The sequence below is a fragment of the Eurypyga helias genome, unplaced genomic scaffold, assembly GCF_000690775.1.
Source record: "Eurypyga helias isolate BGI_N326 unplaced genomic scaffold, ASM69077v1 scaffold47224, whole genome shotgun sequence".
NCBI classification, from domain to species: domain Eukaryota; kingdom Metazoa; phylum Chordata; class Aves; order Eurypygiformes; family Eurypygidae; genus Eurypyga; species Eurypyga helias.
Window position 1 is genome coordinate 3,803 of NW_010247806.1, and position 18,071 is coordinate 21,873.

The following is an 18,071-nucleotide window of genomic DNA, read 5'->3' on the forward strand; positions in this document are numbered from 1 at the left end:
GTTAAATTTTCCTTTTGAGATTTAGTGGAATGGAAGAGAATCCAGCAGTCGGGGCAGAATACAGTTGAATGGCTTGAAAGTAAAATTTCTTCAGTTTTAGTTTATGTATCTCAGTGGACAGAGAAATTTTGGTCTTTATGCTGACTTATTTTTCAACATGTATTTCTTTTTGTAACTATGCTTGCATCTATATAGAAGTAGGACTTGTTTCTCTGTACGTAAGTATGTAATTACTTAGGTGTATGTATACTTTTCCTTTCCTCTTGCTTTTTAAGGCATGCGAGATCAAGAAACTATGTTTCAGAATCTGAAGTGTACAAACTGGAATCTGTACCCTTGGATTTTGGCGATTACCATCCACTAAAACCCATTACAGTGAGTTTCTTGTGCTTTTGGAAAATGAATGAATTATATCTGACTGTTTCTCTTTGTACTTCCGCTCCTTTAGAATTAAAAACCTTTGAAGGTGGTGGTGGTACTAGTGAAGTTGGTTTCCGTGTTAGTGGCATGTTTTTTTAGAGGCATCAAGGTTTATTCTGTTGTTTGTCCTTTACAAGAATTTGCTGGTGCTCTTATGTGTCAAAACCAGGCTCCTCCTGACTAAAATAGCATTTCAGCTTGTGGGTTTTCTTGGTTGCATTAAATGCTGAATAATGGGTAAGTTTAAAATCAAATTGCAGCATTACAAATAACCTGCGTAATTGCTTGATGTAAGGTTTGGTTTTGGGTTAACTTCCAGTCAGCTGTATGCTTTAAAACATTTATCACTTCATTAATGTATGAGAGGCTTTTAAAAATGTGGATGTATAAAAAAATCCAGCTTGAAAGAGATGATAGTCACACGCTAATAAATGATAAATGAACAGCAACTTCTACTCGGGAAGGTCAGTAGGGAGATAGGACGAGGCCTTCAGAGTAGATTTGCTGTTTCAGGCTTGAGTGTTGTACAAGAAACACAAAGATGAGACTGGCAGAGGAGATCAAATAGCAATAAAGAGGTTGGACCAGGGGGAGAAAAACATTAAAATGGAGGGGTACTAGAAAGAAATTTAGAACGGTGGTTCTTACAGTTCTGTAGACCCAGAATTGGAAGGAAAAAGAAAAGAAGTCATGGAAACGTTAGTGCAGAGAGCCTCCAGTTTCAGGGGAAAAGAGGTGCTTCAGTTTAAATGCTCATGCTAAAGAGTTTCTTGTAGGTGGGTCCTTGCTTCCTTTGCAGCAACACAATTTATGTAGTACATATTTTGATGATTTAAAGGAAATAGGGGAAGAGAAATTATTTTTATTTAGTAGTTTTGAATTTTTCTTTCAGGTTACTGAATCAAAGACCAAGAAAATGAACCGGAAAGGAAGTACTTCTTCTACCTCCTCCTCTTCTTCTAGTTCTGTGATGGACCCATTAAGCACTGTATTGGATGGTACTGATCCCCTGTCATTATTTGCAGCAGCTGCAGATCCTGTGACGACTACTGCTGCCATGGTAACACTGGAGGGCAGTTATCGCAACTAGATAAAAAACCCCCAGAAAACCCCAAAACAAAGCCACAAAGCCAACCCTGGATAAAACAATATTTGTCTTGCCAATTTAGAGGTTAATGCTACTAGAGAATATACTGTGTTAATAGAATAAAGTATTCTTTTTTGTTGACATTTATTGAAATATGGGGCTTTTTTTAGTAATTTTTTTTTTTTAATCAGTAAGCACTTGAAATGTTAAGTTGACCTTTATCAGCCTTCTCTTTTTTTTCCAGATTTGTATTTAACGTTTGCACTCGTACTCTCCTCATAGGATAGTACACGAAAGAAACGGGATAAAGATGACAGCTCAGCAGTAGGAAGTGACTTTGAACCATGGTTGAGCAAACGTGGTGAAATACTTGCTAGATACACAACAACAGAGAAGCTCTCTATTGTAAGTGGCAACTTCTCTAGTGTTATTTATTTGTACTAGATCTGTAATGGATTTTGGATGTTGCTGTTTTGTAATTATTTCGTGTGTAAATACCGGTACTCTAAATTTCAGGTTAGTGTTGTAGAAAGCTGTACCGTACAGTGATTGTTTTGGAGCCACATCCAAAAGTCTGTTAATACTTCAAATCCATCACTTTGTCTTTTTGTAACAATACAGATAACGTCTGGTCTCACCTCTACTTCTGAATGAGTGGAGGCTTAATTAGCAGTGTAATTAACCACTGCATTCTTGGAATGCTAACGAGTGCATGCTTTCTAAAAGTCTGTGCTTTTTGTTTCTTCACAGAATCTGTACATGGGATCTGAAAAAGGTAAGCACTTCCTTTATATCTAACAGCAACAGATTTTGCTTGAAGTAGATACAGTGCTGGGTTTCTGGTCAAGAATAGTTGAGGTGTGATTCCCTCTCCTCCCCCCATTCTGACATATGGTTGGATCTATGGGTGTTTTTTAAGGTTTGTTTGTTTGGTGAATAAGACTTCTGCTGGATTTTTCCTTAAAATAATTGTTGGAAACAAACCACCCAACCACCTTGTGTTGTATGCCTTGTAGGCTAATGAATTTGTGATTATGTGCTGTGGAAGGAGGTGGAATGCACTGCCTTCCACTGTAGCTTAGAACTCTTCTCCTTTTAAACTGAGCGATGATATTTTGAGGATCATGTTTATCCACTCTTCTGCTGGCTGGAAGGGAAAGCAAACAAGTCCCTTGGGAACTTGTTCAGTTATTCTCTTTACATGAAAGTGAAATGATTACAGCTGTATGCTGAGTGTTCAAAAAAGAACCAAACCTTAAGTATTTTATCATGTTTTCTCGCCAAGCAAATCTGGGCTAAGTACTCATAGCTGGTTGCGTAGTAAATGAGAATTTTTACATATGAGTAAACATGCAGCATTTCAGCTTCTGGAGGGAAAAAAAAAAAAAACCAAACCCAAAACCAAAGAGAGAAGTACTTCTTTTGGAATGAAAATTGTCAAACACTGGAACAGAATGTCCAGAGAGGGTGTGAAATCTCTATCCTTCGAAATCATTAAACTGACTGGATATAACCCAGTTCAACCTGTTAAAACTTCAAAATTGGCCTGCTTTGAGGAGGCGAGATGGACACAGACCTCCGTAGGGCTCTTTTAATCTAAATTATCCTATGGTTCTATCCAGTGTTTCTTTCTTTGTGAGCAAAACTTGCAGGAAAATCCATTTATATTCAGTTTTGCTTACTTGTTATGTCCTGGTCAGAGTGAATGAACTCTAAGTACATTTAGATGTGTGCCTTCAGGAATAGCCACCAAATGGATCAAATCACTTGTCTTCTGTCATGGAAGCTGACTAGTTGCCTGTGCCTGTCAAGCTCCTTCAGGTGTTGTTTTAGAAATCCAGGTGTTTAAATGTTAAAGAAACTCAAACATACAACTCTCTACAGGAAAAGCTACAACTGCTGGCTCAGCGGTTTCTGAAAAAGTGAGGACAAGGTTAGAAGAACTGGATGATCTGGAAGAGGTGAGAAAGTTTTCTGATCCAATTATATCACCATTTTAAAAGTGAATAAATTTGTGAAATAAAAATATGTTTTAAAGCTTAAACAATTATATCTGCTTCCATTGTTTCACTGTTTTGTTTTTGATAGGTGATGTTTCTGTAAGATTTGTAAGATCTTCTGGAAAAAAGATCACAAGAATGCCCCAGTACGCAGAGTGAAATGAAGATAGTTTTGCTTTCTTGTTGAGGGTGAAGCATAGCCAGATTTTTCTTGCTGTCTACAAATTTCTTAGGACCTTGCTGACAAACCATGTAATTTCTCTCTGATACTGCTTCTACATATATATATATATATGTTTGTGTATATGTACACAGACACACTATATATAGTCCTTCTACATGTATAGTGTTAGTGTCCTAATTATACCATGAGTAGAGTATCACTGAAATAGTCCAGCATTTCTGATCTCATGGACAACTTTGGGTACCAGCATGTATGTCTCTTGAAAACCAAAGCGGTCGTGAGGCACTTCTGTGCCGAACACCTGCAATATGATGCTGCAAAGGTAAGAAGGAAGAATTGGGTAATTCTGTAGTATGTTTTGTGGGTTCCCTCCACCATTGTCTTCACTCCATAATGACTGCACTTTCCTGCCTTCCCTCCCTCTCTTATTAAGTAGGCTTGTGTCTTCTTGCAGGGGTCACAGAAGGAGCTGTTGAATTTGACTCAGCAGGATTACATGAACCGAATTGAAGAATTGAACCAGTCTTTGAAGGATGCTTGGTCCTCTGATCAGAAAGTAAAAGCTCTGAAAATAGTCATTCAGGTCAGCTTTACATTTTTGCTTTGTGTGGAACTGGTGAGTTTGGTGGTGTGGCTTGTCTGATTTCTTTCTTGGTGGAAGAAGGGTTTCTCTTATTTTCCACTATATTCTTCACTGAAACCTATTTCTTTCAGAGTTTTATGACTTCTGACAACAGTTGGATTTTCAATTTTTCTGTTATATATTGATTTTGATTAGGCTGTGTGGCATGGAATTCTCATTCAAGAGAGTGACTAAATGACCGATGTGAAAATTTTACCTGGTTAGGGATCATTAGAAAAAATAACATATACTGATGTCAGCTCTTTCTAGGACACGTAATTTTATTTCCTCTTCCACCTCTACCCGTTTGCCCCTCACCCCACATAATACCAGAATGGCTTTTTGAACATGTGTTTTCCCCATCCAGCTTTGCTAACCTAAACAAATAATCTGATTTAGGACCCTAGCAAAGTACAGAAAACAACTCCAGATTTTTTTAGTATTGTTTCTGTTTGTTTGTTTTTGAAAAAAACTTCTCCACAGTCTTCCTCATTTGGGCTGATGGGCTGTGAGGGGAGCGGGGTGAAATAGAACAATTAAATGCTCTTCTGTTTGGCTTGGCCTTTAAAAAAAAAAGGCCAGAGGCAGAGTGCATCAGAGGACGTGTAACCTAAACAAATAGTCTGATTTAGGACCCTAGCAAAGTACAGAAAACAACTCCAGATTTTTTTAGTATTGTTTCTGTTTGTTTGTTTTTGAAAAAAACTTCTCCACAGTCTTCCTCATTTGGGCTGATGGGCTGTGAGGGGAGCGGGGTGAAATAGAACAATTAAATGCTCTTCTGTTTGGCTTGGCCTTTAAAAAAAAAAGGCCAGAGGCAGAGTGCATCAGAGGACAGAGGAGATAATGACATCCTTAAAAGCTGTAAAACTGATGTAATGCTAATAGTCACCAAGCAGTGTTATATAGAGTCAGGATTGGTTTTTTCTCCTCCTGGATACTTACGTGAAAATAATTTGCAGTAATTTCATCTTAAATTGTGGTAAAGACAATAAAGGAAATGAAACATAAATGAAAGGAGATCAGAAAATTTTATGTGGCCCAGGGTGACTAATGTTCTATTTAATACTATGAAATCAGCACTATTATTCTTTAAAAATGAATCCATACATAGCATTGTGAAGTGTGAATATTTTAGTGAACGAGAATGCAGCATTAAAAGTCTGGGGGAGGAAAGTCATGGACATGGTACGTACAGTGCATTAGTGTGTGTGTACAGTGTCTGACATGTAGTGATAGTCTGTGTATGAATACTTTCATCTGTTGTTCCACAAAATGGTTTCACAAATGATTTTGAAATAGTTTCTAAGATGGGATTCAGTGCTTTCTTTTAGGAAAGTGGTATCAAAATTGCATGTTTATCTCTCCTATTGTTATCTCTCTTACTGTTGATTGTGCATTGTTCACTTTGCACTTGAACTTTGTGCTGCAGATGCTCATCATTAATTGCAAGACTGGGTAAGAATGTCTCTCTCGTAAAGGAGACTCTAAGTAATAATAATTCTATATTTACAAAGCAGGATAGGGTAGAAACCTGACTGAACTTTCCTTGTTGCGGTTCTTCCTAGTAAATAACATAATTTTAAGAATGTTGTATCCTCTTTACAAACTAAGCAGTTTTCTTAACATCAGGCTGTAATTATATATGTAGTCTATTATCATTAGTATCACGTGCTGCTTGGTGTGCCATAGGAGGAGTAAGTTTGGTCTTTTTTTGGTTGTTATTTTGAAAAATATATACTGGGCTCGAAAAAGCAATTTTAATTTGCATGCCAGAATTACCTTGATTTAAGAACTAATGATGAAATTATGCAAGATCTTTCATTTGGACATCGGGGATGGAGCTTCATTCTCTGTATGAGAGTTTTACAAAGCTTCAAGAGCAGGAAGAGTTCTGGTTATTAAGGCAGGGACTGAAATTATAATGTGAATTCATCAAGTGCCTTTTTACAAGATACTTTACTTGTCAAGATGGAATAAGCTAAGCTACTTAGATTAAGCTGAAGTAAGTTGATTATGTATGTGAGCCGTAAGAAAAGTGGTAATTAAGTGTTCGTGGTATGTGTATGTCCTAAAGAGTTACAGAACTACCTTCCTTTGAAGGTGACTGGCTTACCAGGCAGTTTGCTTTGGTTGCAAATGTGAATGCTCTCACCTGTCTTTCTGGTGCTCTCTTCAGTTCCTCCCTGAAGAATAAAGCAAAAAGACTAAGTGTGCCCCTCGTTTAAGCATGTTCAAATGTTGCTATTTTTTTGTTTAAACAAAGCAGTCTGATGGGGTATCAGATTGCTTCCTGGATTTTTGGGATGTAATGAAAACCTGCACTTTATTCCATTGAGATTGAAGAACTGTCTCCTGATGAAGGGGAGAGAAGGGACAGAGATCACAGAGAATACTCTATTAGTCAGTCTTGAATAGAGACCAGAGAGGGCTCATGGTCAAAGGATGCATTTGGCTCAAGTAGAGTGGGGTTGAATTTCTCTCCCCAGTCAGACATTTGGCTGTTTTCAGGTGGAAGTTGAATTTTTTTTCTTTTTTTGGTGAATAAACCTGCCGAAGTTTGACTCCAGTTTAGTCTGCAGTTTTTGCACCATCTTGCACAAAAAAATATAGTTGAATTAAATCTCTTTAAAATATTGTGTGTGTATTTTGAATTTGTATCATAAGTGGGCATATTCCTACCTGGACTTAACATTCGGCGTTACTAGAATTAAGCTGGTTAATAATGACATGTTTTCAAATGGGACTTTGTACCAGCCGTCATTGTAGTCCAACTGCTGTGATCATGGTGGGTGCCTGTGGGTGGTGATTGATTACAGATTCCTCCCTGGAGCTGACTGTGGTCCTGCTGGCCTGTTTCCAGAATGTTTGAGCTGGTTATGTGAGCCGCAAAGATATGTTGAAAAAGCTCATTAGCTAAACTTTTAAAATTGTTTCCTAATGTAGCCTGTATCAAATTTTGTGTTTGATATGGATGCTTAGAGAGATTGCAAGAAACTGAAAAATGCCCTTAAAAACAAGTTGTTTCAGAGAATAAGTGCCTTTTTATGTTTGATGTGGGAGAAAATTTGTCTTGTCTGAACAAATGCACTGATCTGCATGGTCAGCTGAAATTCTGCATTGTAGATTATCTTGTATAAAGAGAAAAGAGATCGTTGACTAGCTCAGCTGGAAATGAAGAATAACCTGAAAAATACGAAAGGTGGACAAAAGCTGGACATGAGCCAGCCATGTGTGCTGGCAGCCCAGAAAGCCAACTGTACTCTGGGCTGTATCAGAAGTGTGGCCAGCAGGGTGAGGGAGGGGATTCTCCCCCTGTACTGTGCTCTGGTGAGATCCCACCTGGAGTGCTGCCTCCAGCAGTGGAACCCTTAACATCAGAAGGATATCGACTGGTTGGAGTGAGTCCAGAGGAGGGCACAAAGATGCTCTGAGGGCTAGAGCACCTCTGCCATGGGGACAGGCTGAGAGAGTTGGGCTTGTTCAGCCTGGAGAAGAGAAGAACCCGGGGAGCCCTTATAGCAGCTTCCAGTACCTGAAGGGGCTACAAGGAAGCTGGGGGGGCTTTTTACAAGGGCCTGTAGTGACAGGACAAGGGGGAACGGGTTTAAGTGGAAAGTGGGGAGGGTTAGATTGGACATCAGGAAGAAGTTCTTCCCGGAGAGGGAGGTGAGGCACTGGGACAGGTTGCCCAGAGAAGCTGTGGATGCCCCATCCCTGGAAGTGTCCAAGGCCAGGCTGGATGAGGCTTGGAGCACCCTGGTCTAGTGCAAGGTGTCCCTGCCCATGGCAGGGGGTTGGAACTGGATGGTCTTTAAGGTCCAACCCAAACCATTCTGTGAATACAGAGAGCACCATGGTGTGTTACATTGTGCTCTTTGCTGCATAGTTCATGTTGGTTCTTTCCATCTGTAGCTATTCATCTGTTCCAGCCTCTCTGCAGTAAAAACACAAACTTGCATTGTCCTCTAAAAATGTGTTTTGTTTTTGTTTTTTTTCCTTCTAGTGTTCTAAGCTTCTTTCCGACACAACAGTAATCCAGTTTTATCCAAGTAAATTTGTTTTAATTACAGATATCCTTGATACTTTTGGTAAGTATCTAATGCACCAGACTTAGTATGCAATTGTTTATAAGATAAAATTAATCTTTTGTAATGTTAGAAAACATCAAAGTTAGCCAAAATGTGCTGAAATACTCTCAGTTTTAACATGGAATATTTCCAACATAAATATTTGGACACCAGTGGTGCAAACATGGTATATAATTGTTCAAAGCCTCTTATATAAGAGTGCAGTCTTTAAAATAAAATATGTAATTTTGTAGTTCTATGCTTTATGGGAAATAAAATGAGAAAAATATGGGAAATAAAGTGGGAAAAGTCATGATCTCTGTGCTTTGAAATCTAAAACACTGTTCTTATGAAATTCAGTTTTGGCAGCCTCTTGACTCTAAATTTCTTTCTAATTATGTTTGATGAATAAGAAGTTAGAAAATGTTCTTTGGCTGAGTAGGGACTATGAAGTGATCAAAATGTGTTACTGAAATTTTTACTCTGTTTTTATAATTTTCAAATGATCCTTTAAGTGAATTTATTATCCATTTCATGTCATTCTCTTGGCTTTCTGCCATGCTATGGAGAAGATTTACGACAGGATTGAAAGTGGAAGGGTATTTTCGTGTTTAGCAGGATATGCTTTGAAAGAGATCCAGTGGTTTTTTCAGGTCTTGCTTCCTCTTTGTGCTCTTTCCTACTTACTGGAAGTTGCTGAGGATAACATAATGTCCAAACTCAGCAAAGACAGGACACCAGCTGTCCTCTCCTGGCCTGGCAGGAATCTGACCTGTGTGCTCCCTCTGCACTGAAGGCAGCAGGATAAATTTTTGAGTGTGCAAGTGCTCAGTGCAGCCTTAACTTTTCAGCCTCACTAGAGGGCAGCATGTCAGTGTTCTAGGAAGTCTTTTCCAGCTGATTTCAAAGTATGTTAGAGAGGAAACCTTGGGATCAACATTTTGTGTTTTACAGTTCGTTAGTTCATTATGGTTTGTTTTTTTTTTTTTTTTTTTTTAAAGGGAAACTAGTGTATGAAAGAATCCTCTCAATGTGCGTGGACAGTCGTGTCTCTTTACCAGGTAACTGTGTGTTTCTGCTGTGCTCCTGGGAAAAAAATGACGTCTTAATTAGTTTTAAAAATGTTAAATAGGACCCATACCACTTTATGTCCTACGAAGAAGATTTTGATTCAAATCTAGAATTTTTTATTTTTTTAACAGTAAAATCTATTGCTTATAGCTTTCACCATTCACAGTGTTTATACAAGTTTACATTTTAACTGTGAAGAATATACACATCAAGCTTGAGAGTCTCAACTTTTGGTAAACAGACATTTTGGTTGCTACGTTGGAAACTGGTAGTTTTGCTTTAATTAGAGAAGAATTTTGGAAGAAGGAGCAAGCTGTCGTAGGATGTTTCTGATTTGTGCGCTTTTCATTGTTTTCAGTTGAAGTTCTAACACAACGTAAAAGTTTAATTTGATATTTATGGTACAAATGTATATGGAAGTACTTCTTCGGGAAGGCACTGAAACGTTCCATTGAAATAGGGGCTTTTCCTTGCGATTTGGAGTGTATTAAGTGCATGTCCTTGAAATACGAAACATTCTTAACTCTGTAATTGGCAGTGCAGCACTACTATTAGGTTACAGTTAAATCCACAGGATTTCAGCCAGAAGGCTGAAACAGCAAATATTTAAATCTGAAATAAACTCACAGAAAATATTTCAGTTTGGTTGTTGCAGCTCTGATAAGCTGTTCTTATAAACATTAATGAAGGCAGGGAGTTCCTGTAGCATGTCACAGTTACCCCTGTTCTGGGGAGCTCTACAGCTGCCAGGGACATTGCTGGTGTCAACTTCCCCATCAGCTACAAAAGTGGGAGGGAGAAGGGAATCTGTGCTGTGCTTGCTGTGCGTGGCAGCATGAATCCCCAGGATTTCAGCCCCAGTCTCCATGCTCGTCCTGTGGGAACCAGGCGAAACAAAGTTGGATGAGAAGTCCTGTGGCCCTAGGTGAGAAGGAACATCTTCCTGTGCTCAGCAGCTAGCGTGTGGCTTCTCTAGTCCTGCAAGTGGAAAAGTTTTGTGTGAACAGGAGTGTCTCACCTTCTGGAGGCAGGGGTGGGAGAGCACTGGTATTTTAAAACTGTTTCACAAGGATTTTGTGAGCAGACATTCACAGCAGAAACTGCTTGTGTAGCTTTATCGGTGAGAGAAGAGCGACACGTCCTTCCCAACATCCTGGGTTGATCCCAGGAATTTTTGCCTTCTGTTCCAGGCAATCTAGGGAAAGCGGCGGCAGTAGCCATGCAACTGTGTGCCTGCCTGACCAGGGCTCTGTCCCCATATCCCATCTGTTCCACCCTGTGGTGGCAGCTTTTTCCTGCTGGCAGCTAACATGAGTAGTAGTCCCAGAGTTCATGAGGAGAGAACTGCATTGCTGTGTTAGATGTTTAGCATACAAAAACAAGTGTTCTGTCATTGTTTAATATTTCCTACTTCTTGCAATATAGTTTTAAATAATATTTAAAAAAAAATATATTAGCCTTTTAAAGTAAAGAATTTGAGTGTTTAAATCTCTTTTACATGTATGCATTTGTTTTACATTTATATGCATGTATTTTGTTATTGATTCTATATATTTTTCTACAATTTCTGCTTCTGGGGGGAGCCAGAGGTTAGATTTCCAAGTAGGAGATCTGAGATTAGCCATGAGTGTTTGACTTAAGCTTCAGAAATGTTACTTAATGCAATACGGAAGCTCTACTTACTTCTTCTTGGACTCTGTGTGCTGCTGCAGGAGAGAGCGGAGATTCAAACATCCTGCCTAGTTTATTATGGTGTGCCTAATTTCTTGTTGAAAGCAGAGGACAATTTTAAACCTAGAATGAAAAGGAACTTGTTTCCAGAAACAATGTAACTATTTCTGGGTTTGTGTTTTTTCCCCAGATAATTTTTCTCCGGAGAGTGTTAATGATACTGCTAAAGAAACTTGCTTAAACTGGTTTTTCAAGATTGCTTCAATCAGAGAGCTCGTTCCCAGATTGTATCCTTGTCAAATGAGACTCTAGGAGTGTGTCTGAAGGTTTTTCACAGACTTTTCAAAAAATGAATGTTTGTTTCAGTAAAACCCACAGCAATCTGATGTTTATGCTGACTTTGTTTTGTTTCTTTCTGGCTGTATGTTTTAAATTTAATTTTGAGTCATGTTTCATAGTAAACTGAGTGCTGAATTACTGGCTCTGAGCAGCATGGAAGTGAGAAAGTGCAGTTGATGTGTGACAACTTGGAAAACAATAAAAACCTCGGAGATAAATCATAAAAATCAACAGTGTAGTGAGATTAATTATAGAAGGCCTTGAAATGGTTGTTCAAAATGTACTTGGTGTATAAATTTGGGTTTGTGGATTTAAATGCCATGCATCTTAGTTTTGTTCCTTAACTTGGCTTCGTTTTAGCTACGTGGAAGCAGCAATACTGAAGTGCAATAAGTTCCTATCCAAAACGTAAGAGTAAACGTTAAGTGTGGGCAAGGAGAGAGTGGGCAGGCGTGCAGACTAGTGTACGGAGATAAGCATGCGAGTTCCATGGGTAATGGTGGATAGGGTCTTAATGCGTCTGACGAGCAGCAGTACTGACGAGTTTTGGAGTTCTTGGTGAGAGTGCCATGAGATAACTTGAAGGTGAACTGTGGTACAGTCTGGTACGCAGTAATGCTTGCAGTTTGGGAATATATCTATAATTGTGACGTTGGGGGTTTGCACATCAGAAAACAGTGGCTTCAGGTGGTGGAGGGGGAAGCAGGATTGTTGAGATGAGGAGTATGGCAAAAAGATGGGATAGAAAACGGAAAGGAAAATGTTGATGTGTCATATTCCCAGAGATGGAGTTGGAAGACAGTTTAGGAGTAGTGAGCTATTACCTATTAAAATTTTGGTATAAGCTTCATATGTTGCCAAACAGTGTCAGTTGCTGAGCTGAAAATGTGCCTTCACATGTAATCGTCCTTTTCCAGTTATGTCTGGAAATGAGTGTTGTAAGCGAAATTGCCACTATAGTGACAACTTCATTAGCCCTAAAAAGCAGTTCTTTCACTGGAATTGCTGGGCCTCATCTCCAGGCACAGCTCTGTCAAAAAGGACTTGTGGGAAAATGAGACATACAAGGAGTTCTGCCAGTTCTGCCTTAAGTGGATGCTTTCTTCACGTTGAATTACAGCCCATCTAGAGCATTGCTCTTCCTCCAAACTACACAAGGAGTTTTTCAGTTGTGCTGTATTTTACAAGCCAAGCATCCAGCCTGGCTATCTGCACTACTCCTAATGGCAAATACTGCAGCTGAAATACAGGATATGTGTTACTACACACATAAAATAATACTTCTGAAATAAGATTTTGTGCTAATATACTTCATCTTTGGTAGGTGTTTCTATAACCTGTGCTCACTTGTCAGTCTACAAGGCAGCTACTGAAATTATCTGTAGGTGATATAATTCTTTTATCAATTGTTAAAACTCATTTCCACTTCTCAAAAATCTCAACAGGGGGATTTCAGAATGTCTCCCACGGTTAACGTCTATGATCAGAGGGATCGGAGATCCACTGGTTGCAGTCTATGCAAGAGCATACCTTTGCAGGGTAGGCTATCACTTAACACCAGGTCTGCAGCTAGCTCTGCCACTTCAGGAAAATATCTTTTAACTGCTGGTTTTATCTGAAGCAGTCAGCAGACTGCCTCTTCCTTCTAACAAACAAACAAACAACAATTTCTCTTTTGTTTCAATAATAGAGTCTTTCTTTGAAGTGTTTCATTATAAGTAAAATAATTTATGTTGCTTATGCCAATTTTTAATCTTCAGGTGTTAGTATGGGTATATCTATTCTTACTTTGGGATCCTTGCTTCATTCTGTCCATGGAATAAATACACAAGGTTTTTAGTGATTTCTGGACTTTGGCTGATGTTTTAAATGCTCTTCACTGTCGGCTGTCTGCATACAGTGAATGTGGGCCGTTGCAGTGCAGGCACTGTGGTGGAGGTTGCTTTCCTCACTGCTTACAGATGCTTGGAGCTGATGTTAGGAGAACCGTGTTTACACACAGCTGTCACTACCTCAGGGTAGTTTTTAGTGGACATGACTATAATAGTAAGCAAGGAGATAATAGGTCAAAAGCATATGATTCAGTGCTGTTTGTTGATTTGCTGTGTGTGACTAGCTGAACTCCTCTGGAAAATGCTTTTTTTGTCTTACAGTTGAAAGAGAATCATAGGTGATAGATGCAGATAAAATCTTTCTCTTTTAATACAGGTGGGGATGGAAGTGGCACCACAACTCAAAGAAAGTCTTAACAAAAATTTCTTTGATTTTCTTCTAACATTTAAACAAGTAAGCCTCTAGGGTTTTTATTCACAAAATCACATAAATACATTCCTTAACCAAACTGCTGTGTACTTTTAAAAAATCTTTGAAGTCCTTAAATCTAGATTTAGGGATATTCCTATACTCAGATAGAGTATGCAAACTTTATATACATTCTGGCAACTTGAAACTGCTATATTCAGCATGTTTCCATACTTTAATAATATATACTATGCGCTTGATTTTTTTTTTTTCCCCAGCATGCACGGAATGCTTTAGAACATCTGTGTTTCTTTGTTGTCTTGTCTCTTGTTGTTTCTGTTCATATGGACAAACATTGTCCAGTTTATCATAGCTCTTATTAAGTACCTTTTCACAGCAACATGTTTTTCTTTTGTTTCTACAGATTCATGGGGATACGGTTCAGAATCAGCTGATAGTGCAATGTGTGGAGATTCCTTTGTATTTGACTCTATATTCTCCCGCTATAGACTGGATTTTACAGTGTATTGCATACCGTGCCCCTGAAGTAAGTAAGCAAGCATGGTGATGCTTGATACTAAAGGAAGTGTTGGGGTGAAGAGTTAGTTTTTCCTATTAAAAACCACCCTCAGTCAGTGCTTAATTAAGTGTAAAGTGAGTATAAAGGGACTAGAGAAACTGCCTGTTTCTCTCTTTTGTACAGGAAGGATGTTAATTTCCACAAAATTCGAGGTAGACCACTTTAAATTCATGGGCAGTATTCCTGTTTGTTTCTTGCTGTCCTTTGGTGTCCTTTGGCTAGTTTAATCTTTATTTCTTGAATTCATTAGTTTCTTCTGTCATACACATTGAAAAATTGAGTAAACTGTAGCTTTGTAATTGCTTAACATAGTCAACAGGCTATTTTAATCTCAGTCTCTTTTGCATTCTGTGTCAGAGAGTTGGTAATATTCCTCCCTCCTGCCACAGGTGATTGACCTGGCTGGCAAATAGTAATTATTTTGGGAAATGGCAGGGCTGTAGGATTGCAAATTTGACTTCCATAACATGGTGTGTTAGATTAAAATGCCACTGTACCTGTTCTAGTAGGTGTGTTTTATGTTGTGCTATACCTTTGTTTTCTTGTGTGGTAAATACAGGGTAAGACAGGATTATTGGAATGTATTGGATGGGTAATTAAAACAGCTTTTAATAGACTTCACTAAGTAATTAAAGCTGAATTTATTTGCAGAGTCTCTACTTGCTAATTTTAGTAAGTATTCTTCCAGGTTCTGCTTACTGAGATGATGGAGAGGTGCAAAAAATTGGGGAACAAGTAAGTATTGCACAGTGTAAAAGACACGAGTCTGTAATGCATACCTGTGAGTCCCTGTAATAAAATTCTCTCTCTCTCCCTTTTGAAAACACGTTTTGGATGCATGGTATAGCTTTTGGTCTCCCAGTGGATTACTAAATCATGATTATGAACATCTGTTTTCCAAAGTTGAATTCTAAAATATGGTAGATTACTTGTGGAGCAGAAGTCAATTGATTTAACTTGGTTGCTGCATTTTGGCTCCTAAGCCAAGGTTTAGGACACATAATGTGTTCTCTGTCAGCCATGTCTCTGATTCCTGGTTGTGCTTCTTTTTTCTCTATTTTCCTCCCTTTCCTTCCCCTTAGCCTCCACTGGCTACAGTCAGGCCATACGTGCTATTTGCAAGGGAAGCTGTAAAGCAGCTGCCATCTTTGGGAGATGGTTATGTTTAGGTGACTGTTTTTTTCAGCATTAAAATTAGTATTCCAAGTGTCTTCTAGAGGTCTGTGTGCAGACTGATCACCTTCAGTGAGTAGTTCAGGAAGATGGTCTGAAAGTTTTGGATATACATTCCAAGCTGTGTGAATGCAATTTGGTCTGCTGCTGAGCTAATCTCAGTTTGTTTTATGGGGTAGGTAGGCTGACTTCTGTGAGAGTTTGCAGCTACGTATTTTCTTCTGATGTGCTTTGCACAGTCCAGTTCAGCAGTGGCTGAGGAACTAAAATATGTTAATCACTTAGATGAGGAATGCCAGCATTAGTGTTCTGTGACTGAGCTAAGGAGTCATCTGACTTTTATAATACATACATATTTTAATTCAGTGAGAAAAACTTCAACAGAGATTTGCCCTGCCAAAGTAAACTTCTGAACTGTAGTGACAAAGAGAGTAGGTTTCTAAATGCATCAGCTACTGCTGGTTTACTTTCTAGCAGACTTCGGGTAAAATGATGGCTTTAAAAAAATCTGTGTGGAACAAGTATTCTACAGGTTGTGTTACCTTTATCTGATGGCTGAATGTTTTCTTGTTTAGCTTATGCAATATTGCTTCTCATCAATGCAAGCTCGATTTGTGAGGGGTTTTTTTCTTCCTTCTCTAATTTTTTAAAAGTTTAGAATAGATGCTGGACACTTGTTAGCCTGAGAAGGTCAGTTTAATGAAGAGACAAGATTTTAGTTGATGCTGAGCTGCGTTGATTTGTGTTATGTTCATTGCAGTGCTTTGCTGCTGAATTCAGTAATGTCAGCATTCAGAGCAGAGTTCATTGCTGCAAGATCTATGGACTTCATTGCCATGATTAAAGAGTGTGATGAATCTGGATTCCCAAAGGTAACTTCTCGTATGTAATTTGTACAATTCCTGTTCATTGTTTGCCAGTTCTTTATACTCTTAGTTGCTTACATGACTTGCACATCATTTACATAAAAGGTGGTTTGATCCAACAAATCTTTGTGCACAGTATACCTGCTAGAGCAGTGTGGGATGGACGTGCATTTTCTGCTTTTAATTTAAAATTTCTCATTAACTTTCAGCATCTTCTGTTTCGCTCCTTGGGACTAAACTTGGCATTGGCTGATCCTCCTGAAAATGATCGCCTTCAAATACTAAATGAAGCCTGGAAGGTTATAACAAAGCTGAAGAACCCACAGGTGAGTTACTGTCCATTCTGTTTCACTGCTGGCTCTGTGTTTGGAGCAGAGTTGTAGCCAGTTGTTCAGTAAGCGTATGCTCAGCATGACACAGTTTACCTTTCGCTAGACACACGCAGTTGCCAGGAAGTATGATACCTGGTAATATCTTTGACCCTGCTTTTCTGAGCTCTGCTTACATACATAAACAGCTTTCAAGGTTTGTCATTAGTGCTAGATCTTTAGGTCTGCATGAATTAATATTATTAATTATAATTAATAATTATAATCATTAATAATATCAATGTAATATACAATATATAATTATTAATTATATTAACTCCTCAGGAATTAATATTTATAAATGTAACTTTTGCAAGTGTATTTCTCATCACCTCCTGTAAATATCGGTAATCATAAGACATGTATTTCTAGGATTATATCAACTGTGCTGAAGTGTGGGTGGAGTATACATGCAGACATTTTACGGTACGTGAAAATTACTTTGTTTCCTTTGAAGGCTTTCTGACACAGGCTAAATGGCTATATTAGCAATTTGGTATTGAAGTGGGGAAGCTGTGACTATTCAGTGAAAATGTGTAGGACTTCAGCAGTGAAGGAAAAAAGTAATTATTTTCATGAAAGATGAGTAGGGACACAAGATGCAGCTTTCAACGAGCCTTCACCACTCCCCAGCACTGCGTATTTCTTATCCTTTTATTTTAATGGCAGATGGACCAGTTTAAGTAAGGATTTACTGGAGCTATGGCTAAAGTTCTTGGCTTAACTAGAGCTCCATAGAAAGCTGATGCTTTGGCAAATGAAAATAAATTATCCAACTGGCTTTCAGTGACTTGACTGATGAGTCAATTTCATTACAGTGTTTTGTAACCTCATTTTCTGCTACACAGAAGCGAGAGGTCAATACAGTTTTGGCTGATGTTATCAAACACATGACTCCTGATCGAGCATTTGAAGATGCTTACCCACAGGTAAAGAACTAATTTTCTGAAATCTGTAAAATCTGACGTGTATTTTCTTAGATTAAATCAGTTCTTAAACACTGCTGATGTCTCTTACCATAAAATAATTATTTTTAAACACTGGCCATAATTTGGGAAGCCTTTTGGAACAGTATAATGCTATGATTTGTTCTTCCTTTTTTCCCCTGAACATCAGACTTTCAGTCCAAAGAAATGCTAACCCAGAATGATATATGTGTTTAGAATTAGCAATAGTTAACTCCCGTGACAACAGTGGTATTCTGCTGAAGAAACTTAGCAAACAATGCAGGCTGTTCAAACAGAATTAAACCATAAAATAATCCATCTGTACTTGACATTCTTAAGGCTTCAGTGAATTATCTTGTCCACTTCTTGAGACTGTGTGCCAGGGGAGATATGGATTATTTGGGATTACAGTCCCAAGCACAAGGACAGGCT

At 38.5% G+C, this 18,071-nt stretch overlaps 1 protein-coding gene across 1 annotated transcript; it reads left to right on the forward strand.

Annotated features, from left to right (window-relative positions):
• The first annotated feature begins 282 nt into the window (after positions 1–282).
• LOC104502685 (UPF0505 protein C16orf62) lies at positions 283–17,633 on the forward strand. The gene is made up of 18 exons (XM_010150833.1): positions 283–375; positions 1,313–1,480; positions 1,790–1,912; positions 2,258–2,282; positions 3,392–3,468; positions 4,146–4,274; positions 8,320–8,404; positions 9,385–9,444; positions 11,316–11,412; positions 11,825–11,872; positions 12,910–13,003; positions 13,673–13,750; positions 14,130–14,252; positions 14,974–15,020; positions 16,219–16,330; positions 16,534–16,650; positions 17,065–17,118; positions 17,541–17,633. The coding sequence occupies exons 2-18, from the start codon at positions 1,337–1,339 to the stop codon at positions 17,631–17,633; spliced, it is 1,506 nt and encodes a 501-aa protein (XP_010149135.1). The 5' UTR covers positions 283–375; positions 1,313–1,336.
• Positions 17,634–18,071: the final 438 nt, after the last annotated feature.

Coding starts and splice junctions, on each gene's coding strand:
- LOC104502685 (XM_010150833.1), top strand. CDS start 1,337: ATGAACCGGAAAGGAAGTACTTCTTCTACCTCCTCCTCTTCTTCTAGT. Junction 2,283..3,391: donor GTACATGGGATCTGAAAAAG/GTAAGCACTTCC, acceptor AACTCTCTACAG/GAAAAGCTACAACTGCTGGC. Junction 9,445..11,315: donor CAGTCGTGTCTCTTTACCAG/GTAACTGTGTGT, acceptor TTTTTTCCCCAG/ATAATTTTTCTCCGGAGAGT.